General features: G+C 43.8%; 1 protein-coding gene across 4 annotated transcripts in view; it reads right to left on the reverse strand.

Annotated features, from left to right (window-relative positions):
- Positions 1 to 392: 392 nt before the first annotated feature.
- Positions 393 to 26,880, reverse strand: part of cux1a (cut-like homeobox 1a) — an 86,563-nt gene continuing 60,075 nt past the window's right edge. Inside the window, exons 13-26 of one of the 4 annotated variants that reach the window (XR_003750181.1) lie at positions 26,052 to 26,100; positions 24,901 to 24,997; positions 22,958 to 23,668; positions 20,079 to 20,159; positions 18,517 to 18,618; positions 18,213 to 18,299; positions 17,344 to 17,747; positions 16,713 to 17,009; positions 15,374 to 15,533; positions 11,396 to 11,680; positions 8,618 to 8,806; positions 7,216 to 7,474; positions 6,239 to 7,131; positions 393 to 5,313 (exon numbers count right to left, since the gene is read on the reverse strand). Coding sequence is in view for 3 of the 4 variants with exons in the window: in XM_028984580.1 (XP_028840413.1) it covers positions 6,738 to 7,131; positions 7,216 to 7,474; positions 8,618 to 8,806; positions 11,396 to 11,680; positions 15,374 to 15,533; positions 16,713 to 17,009; positions 17,344 to 17,747; positions 18,213 to 18,299; positions 18,517 to 18,618; positions 20,079 to 20,159; positions 22,958 to 23,668; positions 24,901 to 24,997; positions 26,052 to 26,100 (3,115 nt within the window). In the remaining variant the exon portion in view is untranslated. Of the gene's footprint in view, positions 7,132 to 7,215; positions 7,475 to 8,617; positions 8,807 to 11,395; positions 11,681 to 15,373; positions 15,534 to 16,712; positions 17,010 to 17,343; positions 17,748 to 18,212; positions 18,300 to 18,516; positions 18,619 to 20,078; positions 20,160 to 22,957; positions 23,669 to 24,900; positions 24,998 to 26,051; positions 26,101 to 26,880 lie in introns of all 4 variants that reach the window. The other 3 variants (XM_028984581.1, XM_028984580.1, XM_028984582.1) reach the window with 3 other exon arrangements.

Below are 26,880 nucleotides of genomic sequence, written 5' to 3' on the forward strand. Positions count from 1 at the left end.
TGAGAAATTATCTATTTCAAATGTGTATTTTGTGGCGGATTATTATTGAATGAAACGAACAGAAAAGAGGTGGATTTGAGAGGTGTGTGTGAAGATTGTCAGTCTGGTGAGTTTGTCTGAAAGTTGAGTCATGGCAACCAGACTTTCTTTAATATAGACATTTCATTCTGCATCCACAGAACTTTGTCAATCCATTTTTGACAAAGATTGACAAAGTTCTGTGGCTGCAGAATGAAACGTCCAGTAGCCATGACTCAACTTTCAGACATTTGACAGATGTGTGTGTGTGCAGGATGCTGATGGCATTTATATTCGCTTGTATATCATGGCTACAGGAAAACAGAGAATGCAGAAACACACGCAGGTCAAGAAATGCACCACAAATTCAGCCGTGTATTTGTATAAAATATATTTACTTCAATTATCACACCTAGGGTGCTAGTGAATAATAATAATAATAATAACAGAAATACATTGTGAGTATCATACAGTGTGATATTGCTTTTCTGTATCACATAGGGACTGTTGTACAGTGCTGAGAACAGGCTACATGACGTACAGGATCGAAACCACAATGTAACCAACCAAGCATCTCAAGAGAACAAAAACGTGGTTTCGTTGTTCAGGTGAGGACAGAATGAATGCCATCCTGCTGCTTTAAAATGCTTTTTTTTTTTTTTTTTTTTCTCACTGAATAACAGACGGACGCACAGAGCGGCCAGTGGGAAAGAAACAAAACGAAAAAGAAAAGAGAAAAAAAAAAAAAAAACACCAGCAAGAGTTTCCACCTGAGTGAAGAGAAACAGCAGGACCATCAGTTTTTTTTTTTTTTTTTTTTTTTTTTTAAAGAGTAAATTGAAAGGTGGGGAAGGGCATCATTGCATCCTGTGGTAAAGCCAAGCGATGGTAATTTTTAAAAATCACACACATACACAGATACTTTAATAATAAATTTCACTCTCCATACTCAAAAGAGACACACTGCAGGAATGCCTGAAAATTGTAAACCCCAATTTCAAATCCACAGATTGTGACTTGCTGCAGCCGTAGACCTCCACAAAGTAGTGCTGTGCTGGGTTTTTTTTTATTTTTAGTAGTAATATTTTGTGATTCTTTTGTGATTGGCAGGAGGTTGACACATCTGTATCTAGTCGTTAAAGAGATCGAACAATTAGACAAGAAAATTAGGTTAAGTAAGGGTGTCCCTCTCAGAGACATTAGGAATAGACATTTGGTTGGCAATTTCAGTGCCACCAATTTATTGCAAATCATATCTGCATTGAGACACAAATGTCTGGTTTCACTTGGTGTGATGGTTCATGGATCATCTATAAACACACACACTAACAGATAATTTATTTACAAACTGGAATTTTTTTTAAAAACTTTTTTAAAAACCTGAAAAGTTTGTCTCAAATGTGCCATGGTGGCACTGTAATCTGGGACAACCCGGAACCAGCACATGACCAATGAGTTCCATCACCATCTGTAGATGTTTGGCAAAAGGAGAGCACTGCAACTGGGCCAGCAAATGGGGATGATCTTATGCTCAAGTGCTCAGTTTGCTGGGAATTCTCACAAAAATGCGTCAAACCCATTGCAGCTTTGAAAAAAAAAAACATAGAAAGAAAATCTGAACGCAACACATCACCATGTGGGAACTTCGGTACAAATGATCGTGATCAGGGATTCAGTTTCTAAGTGCTGCTACTTGGCAGACGAGCATCGGTAAGGAAATGTCAGGATGAGAGATTTACAGCATTTACAGCTCTCGCTACCTAAACAATGCTAACAATGTGCTCCGATCAAACATATCCGAACGTGAGTGTGAGGTTTCTTAGGTCTCGGACAAAAAAAAAATCTGTACAGTCACTACAAAACTACACTTACTTACATGAACACAAAATGATAATGCTCCATTGTGTTAAGAAAGGATTTAAGGATATAGCTGATTTTTTTTCTGTACAATTTAATATGAAATCCTCCATAATATCTATAGAAATGTACTTTAGTTCTATAGAAAAATATTTGCAAAGGACAAAGCCCTGAAATTTGACTCAAAGAAAGACATTGGTTTTGCAAATGTTGTACATGATCTACCTGAACAAGTCCTTTTCATTTAAAAAAAAAAAAAAACTGAGGCAAATGGATGACAAACACAAGCATGGCCACAGCGCTCTTTCCATAGACCAGTGTTAGTGTTTGCTAAACTATTCCCCCCATAACCTTTACAGCTTTGACCATTAGCACAACAAACACAGTTAAAAAAAAAAAAAAAAACTTGAGCCAGTCAGTAACCGGGATCCATGCATACGGTGAAAATGTCTGGACTTGACAGTAACCTTGAAACACCCTTGCTGATTATAAACTGGTATTAGGAAACGACGTGTTGCACGCATGCAATTCATTTTCGCAGGAAAAAAAAAAAACAAGCGGACAGTTTGGTCCACTTTATTTTTTTTACAAGTGCTATTGCTGAGGTGTACAGATCTAAATATCAGAGTGTGCAATTTCATTTAAGGGCAGTGGAGGTCAGGATCAAAGATCAAGTGCTCAAGTGGGTCGCAATCATACTGCATTATACAACTGTAACCAGGGGGTTTCTCAGGTCTTCCTTAAACTGAGCCAAAAACAGCGATGTACATGTCCTCAGAGTAACAGCTCGATTCAAATGTGGGAAAGAAATTTTTTTTTTTTTTTTCTTTTTTTGACCGCTTTGGTTTCCTGTAGTGTCTTCAATCCAAAGAGGCCATGAATACACAAAACGACCTGAGAGCAGCGGAGACGTGCAGGGCGGCACACTGCAAAGCTTTGCTGTTTGGAAGGTTTTCACCTTTCGCTTAGGTTTCTTTCAGAAATGCAGACACAAAGTGGATCACGTCAAACTGTACATCAGGAGACTTCTGTTACGACGTGAGCCTCAAACAAGGTTAGAAGAAACATAAAAAGATTCCGTCACTTAGTTCTTCCAACGTGAACCTTCACTGACATGCACAAGAAAACACAAAGACAAAATGGCTCATCTAACTAGAGCAGACAACTAATACAAACGGTTTGGTTTCGTGGACTTTGGGTTCACCTATCATGATTGTTGTTGGGGACCAAGCCGATCTACTGAAATCGTTCAATAGAAGTGTCACGACTGCTGCAGTCTCTGTCACCTGCTGTATCAGGTGAAATTGTGCTTTCGGAATTCCAGTTGTAGCTTTTGCGACCAGTGAGGATAAACACATTCCGTTAGATGAGCTGACTGACGCGATCAGGATGTGCCTGGCTTGGCCAGGTGGAAGACGCTGGTTTTCAACCACGGAGTAATGGCCCGACGTGTGTAAGGCATCTTCAAGTGCATTTCAAATGCAACTACAGTGGTCTGTTCACATGGAGATGCTACCGAGCAAACGGCGATGGACAAAAGCGGTTCTAGGGGCTGAGGTGTCATGTTTGGTGGATTATTATTATTATTATTCCTTTTGTAGCTGGACTCATACAGGCTCTTTTTTTACCTTTTTCTTTCCCTTTCACTGTTTCATTATAATAAAAAACAGTCATTAACTCTGTATTAACATTGACCCTAATTGGCCATATGCAATGATTTTGCACTACATAATGAACAAATAATAATTAAACGCTGTTCAAAGTTTAAAAAAAAAAAAATAATCAGCCATATTGTGAAGACAGCGGCCTTGTGCCGAGTCACGTGTTGTTAGTGTTTGAAAGACGCCCATAGCTTTGTCCCATGCCAATGAAAACAGGCTACTAGGACATCAGTACCAGTGAAAGTAAGATCTCATCACAGATTATATACAGTAGCATTAAATAAAAAAGGAGGAGAGTGTACAATGGAACTCGTTTAAGGACGTGTTTGAAACGTAGCTCTCAGGGTGCTGCTGTGTTTCAGTCCTGAAGCCTGTTGTTTTTTTTTTTTTTTGCTTAAGCCCTCTTAAAAATCTTCAGTCCTGGTGCCTAATGTAAGAAGACCACTTAAACACACAAATGTCCTTTAAAAACTACAAAAAAAAAGTACAAATTAATTTGACTGAGAAAACAAACAACAACAAAAAAAACATTTTGATAAATATTCTGTCATCCATTTCTGGCTAATAATAAGGTGGACGATGGGTCTTGCTCATGCACTCAGCTATTTCAAGATAACTTAAAATGCGCATAGGCAAAATTCTTTTTTTTTCCCCTCACAAAAGCAAGTTTTCGGAAGAACGTACAAAAAAAGTATTCAGGGCAGACATTTTTTATAAATGAGGCCCGAGATGTCTTCCGGCGCCGTACGAACACAAGCAAGATGGATGCGTCTAGCCATACCACGTACACCTTATACTGCAGTTCAAAATTAAAACACTGTGTTAATTAATCCAGCTCTTCTAAAATATAATATATATGACACTCAATATAATAATCAGAACTAATTAAAATTCATGTATCACAAGTGTAACCCATTTACTGCCCGCAGTCTTTAAACGTGTAACCTGACCTTGTGTAGTCCCTTCTATAAAATAACAGAAAAATGGCAATAAGACATTGATTTAAAAAAAAAAAGGAAAGTACAGCATCTATAAATATTACAAATAAACATAATATCGAGGTGTTAACTAGATCAAGTCTACTATGTGAAAATGAGGGTAACCTAGAGCGCGCTGTGCCACAGAATCGTTAAACGGCGCCTGAAGAGGCGGGGTGGCCGGACCACACGCGGCGAGTGTGCAGGCGTTATGTACATACATCAACCAAATGCAAATGTAACAGAGGGAGAGGCAATGGACAGACAGGGTCTTTGAGTGTGTTTGAGTGTGTGAGTGTGAGTGTGTGTGTGTGTGTGTGGTGGGCTTGTGGAGTGTTTGAGGGACAGTGATTCTAACTCTAACCTTTGACGTGTCTCACAGCCACTTGGTCAAGCAGGAAATGCTGGGACGGGCACTGTCATGCACAGGAGAAGCTCTTTTTACGTCCTCATCGTGGAGGTGAAATGTTACACTTGGTCTGAGGCCAAACATCGTCCGGCTTCTTGGCCTCGGCTCCCATGGAGGCCAAAAGCCAAACAGCTGAATGGCGTAAGCATTAATCCCCTAAAATGTCCAACAACATGAACAAGAAGAAGAAGAAGAAGAGGTGCCCCCATCTCCCTCCGGCACACAAAGTGTGCAGCTAAGTGCTCTGAGGACAGGACAGACTGTAATGAGTGTGTGTGTGTGGAGTGAAGGGACAGTCCTGAGCAGGACCGTAAAGTGAAGCTGTGCATCTGATGCATCTGGTTCCTGCCTGTCCGGTCCTGTCCCGTCTGAGGCGTCTAATCTGTGGTTTCTGTTTGAGGTCAAGAAGGAGTAAATTTCAACACGTCTTCCACTCATTACACTACTTCAAACAAGAAAAGAAAAGGCCTAAGACGGAGTGTATAAAACAGTCGTTCCTGGTTCTCTGAGTTTGTTAAAGCTATGACAGTAACACCACACTAATCTGAACGCCTTATACACATAATTATGAAATAACAACAGCCGGCTACTACAGCAGGTTCCATGGCTATTGTGTTAATCTAAAAAAAAACCAAAAAACAATGTGACTAAAATTGAGCTTTTGTGTTAATGATTCTCATAAGTCATTTGCCACCCTATGCATCTGGAAATCCTTCGCAGTATTATTTAGCCTCAACTAGGGCTGGGCGTTATGGCCTGCCAATGAAATCCCATTTTATTATGACATAATCACATATTTATATCAAAATATAGAAACAACAAAGAACTCCAGCTGGTATAGAAAATGTTTCAAAAGTGGACTGATATTTTAAGAATTAAAAAATTCTAATCTGGCAACGCACCGGCTCCTGATGTGCCGTGAACGACGGGTAAATATTACCCTCACTGCTTGAGTTTTTTTTTTTTTTAAATAAACTGTGCAGAGGTGTCGCTAAGACAGTGGGAGAGTCTTGAAAAACAGATTTTCAATTTTTTTTCAAGTTTTCTGCTCCAATGCATCACGGAATGTTAGACTGTGTTGTGTCCATGCAGATGAGTTTATATATATTTGTATATATTTTTTGTTAATTACTAGAGAAATGTGTTTTGAACTACATCACACTACAGTTGAGCCAAATAGGCCTTGATAGGAAATTCATTTTTTTCCCCGTTTCTTTTGTTTATTGCCCAGCCCTAGTGTCAACAGTCTGCAATCTCTTACTGGCAACTTCATTGCTATAAAAGATTTTTTTTTTCCTCACAGAAAATGTACTAACCACAAAATATTTGATTCAATTTTTTTTCCAAAAGAACCATTTGTGATAAAGTTGCATAGCCATCACATGGCACGGGGTGGGTAGTGAGGGGAAGGCTTCGTGGATGGAGGGTTCTCCATGTTCCTTTACAAAAAGTTTCTTTTTTTTTTTTTTGACTGACTCAGCTTTTCTTATATCCCTTCCAACAGACACAGAGGAGGTGAAATTTTTGATTGCTCCTACAGAAGGCAAACACTGTCGATAGATGTTTTTTCGGGACACAGACACAAAAAAAGAAAAATCTCGACAGTCTTTCGCTGCCAGTGCCGCAGAGACTTGTGGGCCGTGCTGCCTTGTAGCTGTTGGTGGTCTGAGCCCCGTAGCCTGCAGGGCTGGAAGTGCTTTAGTCTTTTATTCGCTCTCTTTAATTCCAAACGCGCTAAAGTAACATTTTAAAAGCCCCAAGGCTTGGCCTTGAGCTGGAAATAAAACTATAGTGCGAGCCCCACCCCCCTCGCGCTCAGAACTCCCACTCATGGGGCTCATCCCGGTTGGCTGCCTTCTCCAGCCGATGGATAATGTTGTTCAGGTTGGCCGCTTTCCTGCGCCGCACGCTGCTGTCCTTAGGGTTCCTCTGGGAGGCGGCGGCAGTGAGACCAGCACTGAACAGGCTGTCTACGGAGCCGGGTTTCTGATCTTCGGTGGTCCCAGAGGCGCTGGGGGTTTCCTCAGGCTGGTGGTTGTGGTCAGATTTGGGACTGCTGGAGAGGCTCTGGCCACACTCCTCGGGCCTTGGGCCTCCGCTGTCGGACTCGGTGCCATCGCAGCTGCTCTCGCCCTCGCCTACCCTCACAGCCCCCTCTCCAGCTGCTGCCTGGATCTCCTCGATGAAGAGCTCTCGCCGAATCCGAGACCTGGGAAGTAGAGTAGGAGGGGGAAAAAAATCAGAATCACAAAGATATTTCACCAAAAATGTTTGTATATATGAATTTGGTTACCTATAGTTGTGGAACCAGTTGATGACGGTGCTGGTTTTCAGGTTAAGCTGGCTGGCCAGTTCCTCAATGGTTTTGGGGGATGGATAGGGCTTCTGCTGATAGGCTCGCTTCAGCGCTTCTTTCTCTTCAGGGGCCAGGACCACGCGGGGTTTCTTCAGGTGCTGCTGGGGGCTACATGTTGACCCAAAGTCCCCCATGATGACATTGCTGTCCACAGCAGGGGCTTCACTGACTGAATTGTGACGGCGCTTCATGTAGGCTACAGAGAACCATATAAATTCAGTTTTGCTTCTGGCAACATCACTCATTTTGCAATTTTTTTGTATGTTCTTCTTAGATGAAAACAGAAAAGTCACAGTAATTTTGCATCTGACTATATGATTTCAAAGAAGCCAGTTTAATGTTTTGGGTAGAGAACTGTAGTCTTCCAGCAGGGGGCAGTGTGACCATAAACATGACTACTGATGCACAAATACTGTACGCATACCATGCCTTTGGGGAAGACATTTTTGCAAAGAAACCTTCGCTAAACGTGCTCCACAAGGTTTTTCTCTCTCCTTCCGTTATGATTAAAAATGATTTTAATAACAATAAATCAGTTGCTGAAGCCATAGTATATGCTACTGTATATTTAACACATGTAAAGTGATGAACAAAACAAGAGGAAATGACTTTCACAAGGGCATTTGAACTGCAGATAAATAAATTTGCTTTTTGCAGACCACTAAATGATTCTGGTAAATCATTACACCACGAAGTGGCACCACTTAAGAAAGGTAAACCCGGCGTGTTTGCCAGCCTATCTTAATAGCCTTGTGACTACCGGGGGAAAGTATGCAAAGAGCATATCTCATTTCACACAAAAGCCTCATAGTATTAAAACTTGAATTCTGACAATTCACCTTTGTGGCCAACCTCAGCCACAACATTATTTGTATAAATATAAATAACCAAAAAATGCCATTTGCTTGAAATGACATACTCTAAGCAATTATAATATGTAATTACATATAATTACATATACTTTGAGGCTTCTACTTTATTATTTTATATCCATATTATTTGCAATAATTCTGAAATGTAACAGCATAAATGTTGCTTTTGCATAACTATTATTAAATATATTACATTTCACAATGAGTAACATGGAACATGGGTGGAAAACCTCCAACCATGACACTAGCAGCAGTTTGTGTGTGTGTGTATGAGTAACTGTGTGGGCGTCGCCCCCTCCCCACCCGGCTTCTTCCCTATGTATGCAGACACTAAAACGTAAACATACAGAGCAGGGCACTGCTCCTGACTCACCATGAGCCTGCAGGTATGTGAATGTGTGCTGGAGAGGGACAGGCAGAGGGGCTGGGCAGGAGGAGAGGAAGAGATTACGGTGCTAAGTGTGTACCTTTCTTTTCCATGCGCTTCATGTCCATGAGTTTCTCCACATTGCGCGGGTCGCTCAGCCACAGCTGCATGCGTACGAACGGCTCCCGGCCCTTCAGGCTGAGCTTGTGCCAGGGCTTGGGCCGAGCCAGCAGGTCCGACACGGAGCCCTGAGTCAGGCCAAGGATGCTCTCACCAAATAAACGCTGACCTGCATGTACACAAACATTAAAATCCTCAGGACAGGAATTCATTCATACAGTAATTCCATGATGTTCTACTAAATTTCTGTAGTTTCAACTGTAGGGTCTGTCAAAGCCCATTGAGTATGTGATTGTGGGCTATATAACAAAAAATGTTTGTTGTTGTATTAACATCAGCACTGTAAGTCTATGTTTAGAACAGCCTTCAAGGTATATGTAGGTCTGTACTTCACATTAGGGATTAAATTGCTTTGATATCGCATGTAATGATTCATACTGCCCACCAGAGGCCACCCAAATTCATGATGTACACATAAAAACATACATGCATACATTTATCTAATCCATATATGACTCCACCTCTCCTGATGTTACTGATCGACATGTCACATCAGAGATGCTGAAGAATTTAATGAGGATGGAGACAAGGCAGAATAATCTCTGATGCGCCACCACATTTACTGTTCTTCATCTTTTAGATAATGGGACGGGGTTGAAGGGCTGAATGTCTCTACCTATCCCTGACACCATTAGACTCCACATTAAATAAATATACTGGCTGTGCACAAGGAAATGTACATTTCTAGAAGGTCTCATTATGAATGCGTCCTTTTGCAGAGCTGCACAGGATGGACTCTGGTTTCATGGCCTTCATGAAATACAAAAGGATGTTCGGTCAAATAGCAGGAGATACATTAAAACTGGTGGTGTACTCAAAGGAATGGATGAATTAATCAGATGTAGGCACATTATATGATTTCATATTGCCACCAGTATAAAGCCTTGTTCTGACACCATGGAAAGCTACGTTTAATATCCATGCTTATGACAAATGAAATGGCACAACCCTCTGGCTCATTACAGTACAAGCCAAGTAGGCTAATGACTATCAATTTAGAAAAGATAAATATCCAGGCATTATAATAATAAAATTTATAGTTTTACATTAGCCAGATGTCAGACAGCACAATTGACCTCCTGTTATAAAATCCAGACATAAATCTTATATAATTAATAAAATTTTACAGCTAACAAGGTGCTTGTAATTAGTTTCTAATCACTTTGGCATTAAGTGATGCGTCAACTACATGTTCTCTAAAATTTTATATAACATAACAGGAGTGTTAGCAAATTTTACTAAGACGAATTGAGGATTGTAGACAGAGTTGTCGGCCAAGGAAATGTATAGCAAATGAAAAACACATTCTTACGTCCCTTCAAAATCAAAAAATATTCAGCAGTGCCCTCAGGGCTGAACTATTAGGAACCAGAGGTGCACATATACACCCATCTACTACTCAGAGAGGTCAGGCCACAAGTGGTCTTCATGGAAGAGTTGTAGCCAAAAAGCCACACCTCAGACATGGAAACAAGCGACTCAACTTTGCACGAAAACATAAAAACATAGGAACAGGCAACAGTGGAGCATGGTGGAGGTTCCTTGCAAGTTTGGGGCTGCATTTCTACAAATGGAATTGGTCAGCATTAATGGTGTCCTCAGTGCTGGGAAATACAGGCAGACATAGACCCATCAGCAAAAAAAAAAACAACCAGGTATGTCTATGATTGGCCCCATTCATATGAGGCATATGATTGGCGGCAGGACAACAACCCCAAACATTCAGGATATGTCATTAAGCACTATCTTCAGCGTAAAGAAAAACAAGCATGAACAAGCATGAACAAGCTCCCCAGAGCCCTGATCTCAATGTCATAGAGTCTTTCTGGGATTACATGATGTAGTGTGCTCTTCTTCGTCAACAAACTATTAAGATGAGATGAGATGTAAATGCTTGTTATGTGACGATAACTATAACAAAATATTGTTGACGAATAAAAATGAGACTAAATATCGTTTACAAGATTTTTTTTTTTTTTAATGTTTCTGTTTCCTGTTTATTTCATCCGGTCACTTCTGCAATACGCAATCGCGGCATTAATTAGATTTCAGGATACTTGTGATGGTTTCGCAGATGGTTGGGAGAAAATGATGAAGCAGTCTTTGGATGCACTTTCTTTACAATGAAGTGGAAAAGAAAACACAATGTGTGGTCGAAAAACATGGAACACATTAGTTTAGCTTTAGTTTTACTCAGTGTTTTTAGTTTCAGTCAAATATAGCTTTAGTTTAAGTTTTAGTCAAATATTCATGGTTATTTCTGACTAAAATGCTCAGACTTTGAAATGCTGAAACTTGACAAGACTAAAATGAGTACGGACATGATTAAGACTAATAAAGACTAAAATGAAGCAAACACCAGACTAAAACTAAAATGAAGACTGGCCACCAAAAACAACTATAGACAAGTATTTGAGGAAGCCTACAGGCACAGAAGATCTGTGTTTGGTTCTCCAAGGTGTTTGTAGCTCCCTACAATCACCTTCAAAAACTTTGTGTAGGTGTATCTAGAAAAATGTATGCTCTTTTGAAAGTATTGTTAAAAAAAAGTTAATTTGAGTTACACGTCTCTTCTGTTCGTTCACTGCATTTTGTTCATTGATGAAAATAAACTATTAACACTTTAATTTTGAAAGTGTTTTTTACACCTGCCTAAAACTTTTTCACAGTTCTGTACATCCAGCCAGTTTGCTCCTACCCAGGTTGTTGTCTGTGAGCACCTCCTTGACTTTCTTAGTGATCGCATAGGTGTCAAGTTCTGCAGACATTGCGACCATCTCTTGAATGGTGAGGCCTGAAGGTCCGGGCAGTGGCAGGGGGAGGGGCAGCGGGACGGGCGTGGACGGCTGGGAGTCAGGTGTCTCGCTGGTCTCTGGGACAGGAAGTGCGACTGCCTGCTCCTGGCTCTTCACCGACTCCTCTGCTGAGCTCACCGGTGACTCTGGGGCCGGGCTACAGCTGGCGGACGTCTTAGGGGTCATCTCTATGGAAACACCAAGACAGACGGTCACTAATAGGTAGGCCTGTTTGATACAGGTGATGGGCGGGGCCAGAAGCCAGAATGAATTCAGCACTTATCCAACCGAACTGTTACTGTTAATATGTGACCTGTTAAGAGAGGCAGTCAAGCTGCAGGAGCTAAACGCTTATCATTGTCTTAAGTATGTGAGTAGTTTATTTATTGTATGATTATTATGAATCTTTAAGGTAATAATGAGCTAATTCCTTGCCATATTGTGACACCATTTTTCCACAGTGCCCCAGCATGACAAAAACCAAACCTTGATCACCTTTTACCAATTTAAATCTAGTATGTAATATGTAAAATATAGAATATAGATTCTAAACTATGGGTTAATAGAGTGGTATTCAGCTCGCAACTACACAAAGAGCACCTTTAACTGTCTAACTGGATTCAGCTACACGACAGCGTGTTTTTGTGGGCATGAGATCTCTTGATACCAACCAACTCTGTGCCTAGGAGGACACATCCTTTTTGTAGGTCACTTATGATAAATGCTATCTGCCAACTGAATATTCATGTAAATGAGCTCTGCTGGGCGCCCGCTGAGCACCGTACACTAAATCACCTTAATTTCCGGTAAAATGAACCTCAACTGAGAGCAAAAGAGTAAATGTAATGAAATGGGATATGGGCAGTTTATTGAAAATAATGTTATTGATTGGTTTTGGTTTAGTTTTTTTCGTCACTGTCAAAAACCAGATATTGGCCGGAACGCTCCTCGCCGCTGTCTTCCCTCACTCCCCCTCCTTCTGTGGCTGATGGAGATGGCGAAGTGAGTAACGAGAGCAACCGTCACTTGTGATTATGCTCCAGCAGAGCCGGGGGGTGGGGGGGTTGTGCGTAAATGTGTGTGTCTGTGTCTGTGTGTGTATGTGTGAGCAGTCAGATTGTATCTTGCTGTGCCTGCTCGCCCGGCTGGTGACATTGTGACTGACGGCACAGAGCGGCACGGCCTGAGGACAGCGGGCAACCACCCACAGCACAGTCTACGTCTCAAACACTGTGTGTGTGTGTGTGTGCTTGTGTGTGGATATGTGTTTTTGTGTCCAATAGGACAGTGCAGGTGGGGGAGATGGTTGCATCTGGACTCACAGCTGGTGCTTACTGGCCATATGCAACATACACTCACACACGAACGAACACACACATTCAATTGGGACGCGTGGACGTGAAAACTATTTTATTCATCTCGATGTGGGTTTTCTGGGGTGCAGTTCTCCCCACAACCGTTTCCCATAACTTCATAACACAGCACCACAATGATGGGCAGAGGCAAAGAAAAAGCCTTTGGTGTTGCTGCACTGCAGATGCGTGTCTACTATTTCGCAAAAAAACATGAACTAATTTGCAAATTTCCCAGCCATACTGTCCCTGCCACATTCCCCAGCAGCTACCAGCGCATTAACATAACATGCTTTATTCTCATTGTCATGGCAACTAAGGACTGCGTCGGCTGGAGATGCGGAGGGGACTTGACCCTGTTCATTTTTTAGCTCGGCTTTCTGCTGCAGGACCTGAATCCGACCCCGACCCCACCCTCACGGAGTAAAAGTTTCGGCACCGCTTCTGTTGCAGGGGTGACTCACCCTGGGGTGAAAATCTCTCGCTGGGTTGGAAATGCGAGGAAACGGCATTTAGAGGAGGGGAGAGGAGGGTGGGCACATTATACAACACGCCGATAAACTGGAGCAGCGACCCCACAAAGAGCCGCGGCCCCTCTGAATGGGAAGGTGGGGGCGTGTTCATTCAACAGAGAGGAGCTACTGAGAGAGACACTAGTGCAGAGAGCGCCCTTCACCTCACACACACACATTTACATCACACACTCAAACAGCAGCCGCACCATGACCCTCACACATACAAAGCATACACACCCACATCCACACCCACACAGACCAGACATACACTTTAACACATACAAAATAAATCCTTGCTGTCACATGAATGTACATGCATGCGCACACACACACGCACACACACAAACACAAACCCTGGGGGAGCAGGAGGGCTTCTTTTAGCTGTGCTGACAGGGCTGCTGTAATGAGGGTCGCCAAGGATGGGTGATGTGTTTGTGTGTGTCCTTTAACTCCGTAAATTCTACCTTTCTCTGCAGATGGACAGCACACCGTGCTCACACTTTGTAATCATATTTTGGCCTAGGATTGTGTGTTTGTGTGCACATGTGAGGAAATATGAAGTACATGTATTCCAGGAAAACTGGTTTCTGTCTGTGGAGTGATCTAACAAGTGGCCCATTAAAAGCATCAGAGGAACATCATGTCCTTTACAGCGTCTCTGGGGACCGAGCAGATAGGCAGGCTGACATTTTTACATTCAGTCTCTCAGACTCGTTTTAAAAATCATCCATCAAGCCCCTCTCCACACACACACACACACACACACACACCCCTATTCAACTAATCTACGAATCAGACTGTCTAATTTGTGGTACGAACAAAGTGTGTATAATGTAGGCCACTCATGTGTGAGCGTGTGTGTGTCTGTGCGAGTGTGAAGCTATAATTCATCAAAAGCTGCCGCCTTGGACGGGGGTTCTGGACCCATGTATCAAGCGATTGGCTGATCATTTGCATATTAATCAGCTGATGGAGCTTGGTAATTATCACTCATCACATCTCTGCCTGTACTGTGACTGATCACAGGTGCTCTGCGAACCCATGGGAGAGATGGCACCATCCCGACCCCCAACAAAATCGGCAAATTTCTCCCAACAATGACCCCCATGCAAAGAAAAATGAGCTCAGGTGTTTCGTATGATGCATGGCCCATATAATCACACACACACACAGAGACAGGTTAAAGTGAAAAAAGCACACATGCTCACACATATGCAAAATGGAACCGCTCTAATCAGGTCAGTGGAACCATTGAAACCAATGAAAAACGGGCGTTGGTCAGGCAAGCAGCTCGAGCCTGGACTTCCGCACACAACGCGCTGGCAGGAGATGTAATTTCTCTCTTCATAATCCATCAGTGTTCGAGTAAATCGTGGGAATCTGCTGAAGTTACAAGCTGCGAGTGTGTGCATGTACTGGATGAAGCATGAATCTGGCCGTATTTGGAAGAGTAATTCTTTTTTGCGGAGAAAAGTGTGTGTGTGTGTGTCTGTATGAAAGGGCGTCCTTCTCACTCACTACCTCCTCTCCCAGTCTGTTGTTTTAATTAGCATCCAGAATTAGCCTTTCACCCAGCCTGCCCACACGACCCAGCTCCAAGCCATCCGGATGCAAGGACAGACATGAGCATACATGTGTGTGTGTGTGTGCACGTGTCCCTCAACCATCTTCCATCACAGTTGAGATGTCGTCACTGAAAGGGCAGCCCTAATCTCACATACCCTGCTCCTGGCCTCGGTGCTGGTACAGGCCAGTTTAGTGTGACTTTACTGTGCAGATGTGCAAGGCTGACCTGCCTCATGTGTGCTGTGTATGATGGATGTGTGTGTTTGTTTCGCACAGTATGTGTTTCCCTGCAGATCTTCCATAATTGCCGATATGACAGTTAGGTAAAGTTCAGTGAAGGACAGTTCATGTTCATGCCTTTGAGGGACTTTATGAGCGTGTATTGTAGGGCGTGGGAATGAGCATGTGTGTGTGTGTGTGTGTGTGTGTGTGTGTGTGTGAACCTTACCCTGTGTGTGTGTGGGCAGAGATGGTAGGCCCTGTCCCAGCTCCGTACTGAGCCACAGCTGCATGCGGATGAACGGCTCGCGGCCCTTCTGTGTGAGTTTACTCCACGGCTTCGGCCGAGACAGCATGTCGCTCACACTCCCCTGAGACAAGCCGAGGACCTGCAACACACAGGCAAGTTCAGAGCAGGGGCCAACAGGACTGAAATTTCACAGCTTCTGTCCGAAATTCACCGGCAGTGCACTATGGCCGCATGTGCATAACAGAGTTAATTCCTTAGGGTCCTTACTAAAGGACTAACTAACTAACCCTCCTCACTAACCTAACCCTCCTTACTAACCCTAAGCCTTTTAAATAAAATCACATAGACTAATTTGCATTTCATGTTTTTATCAAATAAAAAAGTGCCAACAAACAGTGTGATTTCGACCACTCTGGCAACACAATTGTTTGTATTGTATTTCCTGCCTTCAACCAGTATTCTTTTTTATTTCCAAAATTGTAGCTGATAATGAATCGCAAGAGGCCAGCTATTTTGGTTGCATGCATACAAAACTTCAATCTGGAAAAACTGGTTGAAATGAATGACTCAAATAATGTGGGGCAAATCCCACTCATGTAGCTTCCTTCTCTACAATATCAGACAGATCCGACCTTATCTATCAACACAGGCCACCCAGGCACTTGTTCAGTCCCTAGTAATCTCACGACTGGATTAATGTAGAATCCAGCAGCACATCTGAATTCAACCTTCCCAAATTCTCCCACACATCATCACTGCTACGCCCCCTCCACTGGCTCCCAGTAGCTGCCTCCCGCATCAGATGCAAAATACTGATGCTGGCCTACAAAGCAAAACATTGGGTTTCACCATCCTACCCCTAACCCCAATTAAGTGCCATCTTAAGACCTTCCTCTTTAGAGAATACTTTACATTTACAGCATTTATCAGACCCCCTTATGCAGAGTGACTTACAATCAGTAGTTACAGGGACAGTCCCCCCCTGGAGACACTCAGGGTTAAGTGTCTTGCTCAGGGACACAATGGTAGTAAGTGGGATTTGAACCTGGGTCTTCTGGTTCATAGGTGAGTGTGTTACCCACTAGGCTGCTACCACCCTTACTTAATACTTAAATTAACTTGTCACTTTCTGACCTACACTATGTAAGAAAAAACTACAACCAAGGGCCTAAAATGATTGCTATGCGTGATTTGAGTCCTTCTGAACCAGAACTGATTACGTCATTGATGGTAACATGAAAGCATATTGTAAATCGCTCAGGATAAGGGTGCCACATGCCTCAAATGTAAATGTAAGGTGCAGATTATGTGCACAGACCTTCTCTCCAAACATGCGCTGGCAGATGCCGTTCTTGGCCAGCCGATCCTTGACCTGCTGTGTCAGTTCAACCGTGTCCACGTCCTGGTGCAGGTACAGCTCGTACTGTTCCGGGGTCAGCGGGGGCACCGTGGCTTTGGCAGGCTTGGAGAGGGCCAGCAGGGGCGAGGAAGAGGAGGGCAAAGGGCTGTCCTGGGGTGAGCTCTGTGGGTACGGAGAATCCGCTCCAGCCCAGTCCTTCCAGGGGTCCATGGAAGAGGATGGGGCAGAGGCACCAGGCAGACGAGGAGGCTTCTGCTATAAATAGACAGGTGGGAGCACAGTGTCCGCATGACCACAGGCCAACAGCCTCTTATTATGATTTAAGCACATCCATAGTGATGGCAGGTTTTCTACACTTCTGTCTGTATTTATAAGGACCATCAGAGATATTAACTTTATTCATGTTAATAAAGTAACCACATAAATAAAGCATTAGCCAGATGCATTTTAATACCACCATTAAACCATGTGTGTTTGTGCACCCTTTTACTACAGACTATTTTTGACAGTAAAACCATCCCTATCGATCTCAGTTCGGCTGATCGTGATGTTGCTTTGGGATTCTGATATCAGAGAGTGCACCACATACCTCCTTGGCCTCCTCTTGACTCTCGTCAGCCATTATCATAGTCCCACCCCAACGGCGCTCCGACTGGAGAGTGTTGCTCCAACCATGATCTCTCCAGGAAGTAGTAGAGGAGGAAGCCCCTCCCACCGGCAGGTCTGTGATGGGCATGTCTCCACCTTCTTTCTTCACCACAGTTGGACAGTGAGTGTCCGGCACAGGAGCAGGGGAACGGGGAGGTGGCGGCTTCTTCAGGGAAAGAGCCACAGGGGAGTAGGGCAGGGTGGACAGAGGGGAAGTCAGCAGTTTGGAGCTCAGCAGGGAGAGATCGTTCTGGTGCAGTGAGCCCTTCAGCCCGGCCTGGGTGTCCAGGACGGGTCGCATCGTTTCGGCCGGACCACACGAAGAGGCAGGCAGAGACGACGCTACTGCGGGAAAGAGACATGGGCGTCAGACAAGCCACAGTCATTCTCCCAATCACACGCTCTAAAAGAAGCTTAACTGTGTGTGCAACAAAACATTAGTAAATTATGTTGCTAGCAGCACTTTTCTGTATGTGTCTATATTTTTGATAATATGCAATTCACCAGTAGCAGTTCAGTATTCCTGGTCCCCTTTACACCTTATAGACCTAAAGCCTTTGTGAGATGCTGAAAACCGACTAATGCAAAAAATAATACAAAAGTATTTGCCAGTAAATAATTTACTTTTGATGGCTAAATAGTCAAAATGTGAGTTAGACACAGCACTGCGCCTTTCATGTACATTGTTTTCTGCACCCTTGCATGTAGTTGGGTCATGCGCCGAGTAGACCGTTGCTCTGGTATGTTCGTACAGTCAGTTGTCTCTCTGGGTGAGTAATGTTTGTTGTAAACTTTAGGACAATTTCTCACCCAGACTGAGAATGTTTGCATATTTTTGCGAAAAGCTTCCAAAGCCTCGGGGGTAAGCGCTTGGTCGCTCACTCTCTCCCACGCCATCTGCAGTGGATGGCACAGTGCGAGCTGGTTAGTGTTACGCCAAACAGGATGAAACAGGAAGGTAGGGGTAATTATTCGTGTGGGTTCACGACAAAACATTGAAAGAAAATATATCGCTTTTTTTTAATACACATGGGCTATCATCAGTATTACTGACTTTTGTCCCTCACGAATGATGAAGATATGTTTCTGTATGATGCTGAGGGTCAAGTCTTACCTGCCCGCTGCACCTGCAGCTCTCTCTTGGCCTGCTCCAGGATGGACCGGATGGCCTCGTCTGAGCCGCTCTCTGGGGTCCGGATTTTAGTAGTGATGTTGCCTGTAGGTAAGAGACACATGGAAGACGGGATCTGTGAGAGACATTAAAATGGCCAATGGTTGACTGATGGACCATTTATTTCACACCAACTGCTTGTACTGTGAGGATCAAACACACACATATCATACCGACCTGAATATTTATTCAAAATAGTGGTCTCTTAAGTTCTTACATTCATAAAATTTAACTTTAAATATAATTATTTATATGGACAATAATTGGTCGACAAAAAGCAGCTTGTCGTATATTCTGGGTCACTTTATATTCAGATAAATATTCTTAATTCTTCATACAAACTCCTTGGATACACTGAAGTCCAATGGTAAGTCTAGACTTACTATGACAAATATTGTCAAAAATTCCCAACAAGTGAAAGATTGTCATTGTGATACACTGCAGCACAGCACACGGTGACACAAGGAAATGTGTCCTCTGCATTTAACCATCACCCTTGGTGAGCAGTGGGCAGCCATGACAGGTGCCCGGGGAGCAGTGTGTAGGGACAGTGCCTCAGTGGCACCTTGGAGGCTCGGGATTCGAACCGGCAACCTTTTGATGACTGGACTGCTTCCTTAACCGCTAGGCCACCACTGCCCAACAAGCCCCAATTGTTAGACATATTTTCTGCTGGTTTGGTCCTTATTACATTACATATAATGACTGCTTTTAAAATTGATTAAGGTGCTTCATGTTCAAGTATTCATGCCAATGAAGTAAAATACAGCAAATAACTTAATTATGAAGGAAAATCTCAATTTATCCTCATAATCTTTTAACTGAGTGATTATGTGTAATTAGTAATTATAGTAGTAGTAATTATAGCTTTGCTGTCTAATTCCAGCCCTTCCTATCAGGTTTCCTTGAGCTGAAGAAATCCATGAAAGAGTAAGTGACATAATCATTCGATGACGCACAAGAGATCCCATCACCACCACCATCACAAACTCCATCTCAAACTCCGGACACGTCTGGCTCGGTACCGCACACGAGCAACAGAAACCACGAACATAGTCCCCGACCAGAGAGCAGACGCTGCGCTTTCATCACAGAGGTGAAACGGGACATACAACACCTCTCCCCAAACCCAGAGACGCACACAGACACACACACTGACACATTTGCGGCGAGTGGTATTGCAGGGGGGAAGGTCACGCTCACTGGGCTGTAAGAACGGCAGCTGGGCCACCTCCTACTGACCTGGAAGTAATCCCCAGAGCCCAGGGGAAGGCCGACTACCAGAAAGACCAGTGGTGGCAGAGAGGAAACACACACAGACATACTCACACACACTCACAGTCACATACTGCCTGGTGTCGTGCTGCGCTCTTGAGCGTGTCCCCCTCGTTTTTCAACAGACGCCAGGCCAGAAAAGAACAACAGAACAGCTAGGACAACAAGAACACAGACTCCACCTGTTCGGCGTACGCTCCGCCGCGAGGGGAAAGGGGGGCGAAACGCACCTGGCCTCGAGAAGCCTTCGGAGCCGGTTCTTCGCTTCGGAACCTCCTGAAACACCCTGTTCAGGTTCTGGCCTGGGTTCTCTGTTGGAAAACAAGTGGCAACATAAAAAAAAAAAAAAAAAAAAAAAAAAAAAAAAAAGTTGATGAGACTGATGCTGCGTGTCAGAGTGGAGGTTCTGCCACCATCTAAGCCCGGCGTGTCACACGTTCATTTTTCTCTGCCAGGCTTTGAGGTCATACTCTACACAAACCCGCCGGAGACCGAACATTGCGCCTCGCTTATGTCCACAGCATCCCTCGTTTGGGGAGGTGTAACTCTATCCGCCCAGGCCGGCCAATGTTGGGGTAAATCGGTACTGCGTGCTCTGCTCTCCGAAAGGACGGGCAGGGCAGGCCCGAAGTGAGGAGATGTCCACAGAGCTACGTTCCTTCTGATTTGCAGGAAAGATGGCAGAAATAGCGGGGCCAGAGCAGCCTTACGTAAAAAGGCACCTGGCATTTAGGGACGCGCGACTACCTTCTCTTTCATCGGGCAACGCGCTGACAACGCGCTCGTTCGACACATCTGCGTTTCCAAACGTTCTTTTTTTTTCTAAATGCGCTCCTCTCGTGAGGGGAACCGCAAGCAGACAGGTCTGGGGCAGGCTGCCAAACTAGAACCACGCGGCTTGAAGCCGTTCCAAACCGGCAGAAGTCTGCCCTCGCGCGGCACGACTTATTTCTGGAGACTTTCTGCGGCACTCGACTCGTGCGCTACTGCCGTAGCTGGCAATCGCTGGCGGCTGTTACCATGGGTACCGTTTAAATAGTTATGCCAAAGCGCGGCACATAAACTGTAACATATAGTTCATGTTTTATAAATCGGTCATGTCTCCTGTTCTGGTGGCAGTGTGACCGAACACATAGTGTAAAGGACACACCTTACCCACAATTCCCTTTTCTTCCTCCCACTTCCTCATTCAGGCCTGGGCCTGCCCCATAATTAAGGCGAGACAGACTAGATGACTGACACAGACACACACACACACACACACACACACACACACACACACACACACTCCCTACCACACACAGACACATACACACACTCACGCACCTCCCATGCCAGTGAGTGCTGTGTGAAGACCTTCGCTGTGCATTTCTCATTCATGTGAGCCCAAGAACCATCCGATACCCAACAGAATAACTCGTCTTTTTTCACCAGAAATGGCTGGAAGACAGAGGTCCAGGTTTATCGTTCAAAAGATGGACTCTTCGCATCAAGCATGACTGGATGCTCGGGGCTCTGAGTCATAAATCAGGCTGATAAATGCCCACAAATGCACTTTCGACAATAAAAGATTCATTTCAGGCTGGTAAACAGTCTCCGGCTGAAAGCTTCTGTCCTTAAAACACTTTGGGAAAATCTGTTTGTGGCACGTTATTGTCAGACCTGGTCTCATACGACTTCAACCACACACAGCCGTTAAATGTACATTAGAGGGCTGTTTCATTTCCATTTGAGCTGACGAAAAGCAGTTAATGCAGCAAACACATTATTAAAGCCTTCCTAATAAATGGGGGTCACATGAGTGGGTCCCACTGTCCCACAGACTCTCCATGGGATTTACTTCTTTATTAGCATCTGTCCACAGCTCTGACCCCCTGAGTCCTGCCGGTAAAAGGGGTGGGACGATAAACCAATGCAAATAATAACCATGACATTTCCTCTGGTGATGAATTGATTATTGCACATCAGCATTACCTAGCCACCTTCTTAATTTAAAGCTCCAATTATTTATCGATGATCCTGCAACAAAACCCTTGTGATAAAGCAGCCGTACTGCACTACAGTACTGGTTATATAGAACAAGCAACGTGGACTTGGGGCGGACATGTGGTGACAACGGTGCCAGGTAATTAAATTATGCTGAAGACAAAACATGCGTCACATGACCAGTTTATCTTAAATATATACTTTATATATATATAAATAACAATTTATATAGAAATTTATATATAATTTATATATAAAAAACACACATTCAATCCACCATTTCCATTTTGTCTTATGTGCAATATGTGTATATTTACCCATTCTGTACATATGTAAAATATTTTATGTATATACTGACATATTTTTGTTTTTTACAACTTACATTCACAGTTTTTTTATTTTCTAGGACTATTTATTGGCTTATTTGTACATTTAACTCTTATATTATACTGTGCAATTGTCTTTTGCTGCTCATATCTTGTACCGTCCACTTTTTGCCATGACCATGTAAATTTACCACTTTTGGGACTAACAAAGGATCATCTTATATCATCTTATGTTTCATGAAAACTTAATTTGTGTTTTTTTCATTTGTTTCATTTTTTGCACCAATTCAGAATCTTTTTTCAGTATGAATGAGGTTTAAATGTGTTTGAGGAACTGTGTTTTAACAGCAGAGACCAAAGACTATTTTCCTGATTTTAAGCATACTTTATGTTTATAAAAATCTGTGCTTACCACCACTAGTAGACACACGTTGCCTTTCGCAAACAAGAGTACCGATTTAAACATGCCACTGAATCAGACTCAAAAAAAAGAAATAACCCAACCTGGGGCGACATTTTGATCAATGTCTTTTTAATGACGTCCCCCACCCAGTTCCAGCTAATGAGAAGGGCGGTGCTGACATGACAGGGCGACTGACAGCAGGTGATGTATGGTCTTATCCTAGTGCGTATGGACTTACTCAACTGAGGCCATCACGGGCCTAACTCATTCTGCCCATCTGAGCGAACTAACGATCGACAGCTAATGAGGCTTTTCCTCGCCGCGAAACGACAAAAAGTTCTGCACAAGAACATCGTTCAGAGAAAGTCTTCCGAGATGGACCTCTGCTACTCACCTCGCTGTCGGCCCTGGATACTGCGCAGCGCCAGGATGTTCTGCTCGTCGGACAGGAAGTGCTTCATCTTGTAGAAGGGCTCCTTCCCGCGGACAGTCAGCTTGCTCCAGGGTTTGGGCCGGGCCAGGATTTCGCTGACGGAGCCCTGGGAGAGACCCAGCACGTAGTGCCCGAAGACACGCTGGCCGATGTTGTGCTTGATCAGCTGCTCTTTGACCTGCCGAGCGATCTCGGCCGTGTCCATGTCCTCTCCCTCCGAGGCGCTGCCGGCGCCCTCTGAGCGGCTGGGGGAGGGTGCGCTGCCGTTGGCGGCATCCGGGCTGGTGGCCGGCTGGCTGGGCAGGGGGCTGGCAGTGAGGCCGTGGGGGCTGGCGAACAGCAGGGAGGTGTCCTGCAGGGCTTTGCTGTAAAAGCTGTGCATCAGCTGCCGCTGCAGCAGGGAGCTCAGGGCCACCTTCCCCGCCAGGGGAGCCAGGGGTCCTCCGCCCACGCCAGCCACACCCGGTGGGAGCAGGTCTTGCACCAATCCAACAGGCGGGTACGGATTTGTCCCGTTAGCACTAGCTGCAGACTCAGAGGGGGCGGTGCCCATGCCTCGCAACATGGAGGGAGGAGGTGGAGACCCACACAGAGGGGTGGAGTTGGGGACAGGTGTGGCAGAGAGGCGTTTATGTCCCTCTGAAGACTCACTTTCCCCCCTTGCTGATGGACCTAAAGGGGAATAATGCATAAAACTAGTTCAATAACACTGACAACACAAAACCCTTAGAATTAGAAAGCGAATAAAGCAATAACACAAAAACTGCTGTTGTTTCCTGTAATGCAGCGGCATAGTAGCCTTGTAGAAAGTAATGAAGTAATATCTGATAAATAATACATTTTAAAATAGTCCATAAAGACTTCATATAGTCTTTCCACAGCAACATAAAAGCAGGTCTCACTGCATTAATATAGGATTCAAGTGATACATCAGACTTTACGCTTACCACAGCCAATCAGATTTTAGAGCCAGAACTAACAGTTTATGGCCAATAAATAAATACCAGAAAGACTGTCTAAATAACAACCGTTAAAAGATCTTTTTCTTTTTTTTTACACGTCTCACAACATGGTCACAGCTAGAGACATCTATATAAAGGCCGCTCTGCAGACGGAAAGTCGCCACAGGAAACAAGCGCAAATGGTTTCTTTGTATGTGTTCAGCTGTCAACTGTTAGACCCAGGCGAGGCCTGGTATGCAGACAAACAACATAAAGAGATTATCACCTAACATCAAACACGACCATAAAACTGAGACTGGACAATGAGCAGCAAAGCAACAAAACCAAGAAAAAAATAGTCTTAAACACATCAGGAAGTCGAAACAGACAAATGAAGTCTGGTTTTCTCCCCCTGGTGACCTTTTAGGCCCCTACACGTCTACAAAAAGGGCAGTGGGGGACCAGAAAGGGCGACCTAATTAGCCTACAACACTAATGGTTTCACTATCCCTCAGGTAGATTATTCTGCATTTTGCGCCAATGTGCCCATACCAACGCACACACAATGAAATGAAATGACCTTAAACCCACCACCGCCCGAGAGAAACAATCCTCACTACCTGATTGTGCCACTTTCAATTCTTCCTCATTTTCCTCCCAGCAAAAAATTAACACAACCCTTTCCAAAGTTTAAACAGCAACAAAGGTCTGCAGGCCCCAGGCTGGCTTAGAGACGAGTGATATTAAGGTCAGCGAGGCCATGCAGGACCCTTGCGATGGCTGAGTTTCGTCTCAGATTGAGGGGGGGTGTTCCTCTTTTCCAAGCACAGAATATAAACAGTGGCCATTAACTTGTAAGTGCTGTCTGCTCTCATGTAATTTATGTGGAAAGAGCACAACCAGATCTGAAGAGCAGAAGCCGGTCAGCAAAGGACACTGGGAAGAAAAAAAAGGTAAACAGACCGGTCAGATGGCTGTTGGCCAGTCGCTGTGAGGTGTGGTCCAAAGGCAGACTGCTACACTTCTCCAAAAGGAGCTTCTCCAAGGGCTTAGAGCCATCCTGTAAGCCATTAACAAGAACAAGGAAAAGGTCATGGAGATAATGCGATCGGGAATAAGATGCCTCAGCTGATCACAATCTTTCACTTTCGTATAAAAAAACAAAAACACAATAAACAGCTACATTTGTAAAGTTTAGCATAAGAGCTGAAGAAAAGAAGCTGCGCAGTTCTGATCAGAAAGTCAGCGTCATGTGCATGTAACAAATACCTAAGACTGGGTAATATACCTCTAGATCATCCTTACTGAGTATTCATTATGACATTTGAAGTATTTGTGGACGTATGGGCCAAGTAAACGTCATCATTGAGCATGGTACTTGCTTCATATTAATTATTAAAACAACCCTTTAATTATTTACTACATTTTAAATAACAGCTATGCTGCATCACGTCTTATTTGTATGATGAAAGTCAACATTGTGATATATAATGTTTAGGTTAAGGTTAGATTTGGGGGAAAACGTCACAATGTGGCTACTGATTCAACTTGTTTGGTTATCTAGGAAAATGCATTGCTGAATTCTCAACTCAAACATTCAAAAGCAATCAACAATAACTAAAATTAATTTTTTAAACAAAATTAAATAAAAATAATAAAAAAAAAACTTGCCCTAGCTGCCACTCATTGAACTATGTGTGTTTCTATGGGAAATAAAACTCACAATTGGGAATTTATTTCATGCATTACAAAGTAGCTTTCAACACCAACCAAACAACTGGACAACGAAAGCACCTAATCATTCTTGTCTAATGTCCTTTTTTGCATTTCATATTGATATTGCGAGAAGCATATGTTGTAATTATGGTTTATTCGAAGTCTTAAGCAAACGCAAGCTTTCACTGCTTTCAACTAACTGGACTGTGGTCGGTCTGGTCATCTTTTTATTAGCGGCATATACCGTATATAAAACGAGTTGTCGTTTCGATACACGCACTAAAAATAATGCCGCCTTTTGCGGTTACATAATTGACATGGCTGACAGCACTAGTTTACACAGCACTCGAGTCTCCATCCCAGCCCCCCCCCTCTGTCGCCGCGCGCGGTTCTCTTACCTGCGCTGAGGGCCTCGCCGACGGGCTCAGCTCCATGGATTTGAGGGCGCTGTGGGGGCAGGCAAGACCGTGGTTACGCTCATGAAGTGACACAAGTCTCGCAGCGGCAGGTGTTACTACAGGATGAAACGTCGCGTTTGTGTGAGCGCGTGTGCGGGGGAGCGCGCGTCAGCCACTTCCTCCAACCCGCTGACATTTCAGAGAATTTGGTACAAGCTCTAACGTCGCTGTGCCTCACATAAACTGTCAGGAGTTTGGAAATGATTGAGAAACACTCGGGGTCAGGTCTAATGAAAACGTGTCACCGACGGGCAGCAGCCTATCAGCTCAACATGCCAGACATTTCTGCTCACGGAAAAAAGAAACCTCAAATGGGAAGAATGTACTGCCTACAAAACCCCCATTCACAGATACAGGCTTTACAGGGTGCAAATGGAAGAATTACTGCTGAAATAGAGTTATGGAATTAATGTCTAGACGTCCTCCAAATCTGGACCAAACCCCATTGAGACTCCATATTAGCCACAAACAGACCAGCCAAAACTGGCCAATTAGTTTAGTGCTTGTTAACCTTGTTAGCCCTCTCATTACTGTCTTGGAGCAAAATGAAAGGGAGAGTGTAAGTGAGGGAGGGAGGGAGGGAGGGAGAGTGTGAGTCTAAAAATGACAGAACTTGAATCAGAGAGTTGCTCTGTTCAGACCCTAAGTGCCAAGCATACGATGAAATGAAAGGGCAGTGTGGCTCTTCACATTTATCAGTTTATATGCTGCTGAAATGGGAAATATTTTTGCATTGAAAACTCTCACAAACAAAAATAAATGCACAAAG

This window comes from Denticeps clupeoides, chromosome 6 (assembly GCF_900700375.1).
Source record: "Denticeps clupeoides chromosome 6, fDenClu1.1, whole genome shotgun sequence".
Taxonomy (NCBI): domain Eukaryota; kingdom Metazoa; phylum Chordata; class Actinopteri; order Clupeiformes; family Denticipitidae; genus Denticeps; species Denticeps clupeoides.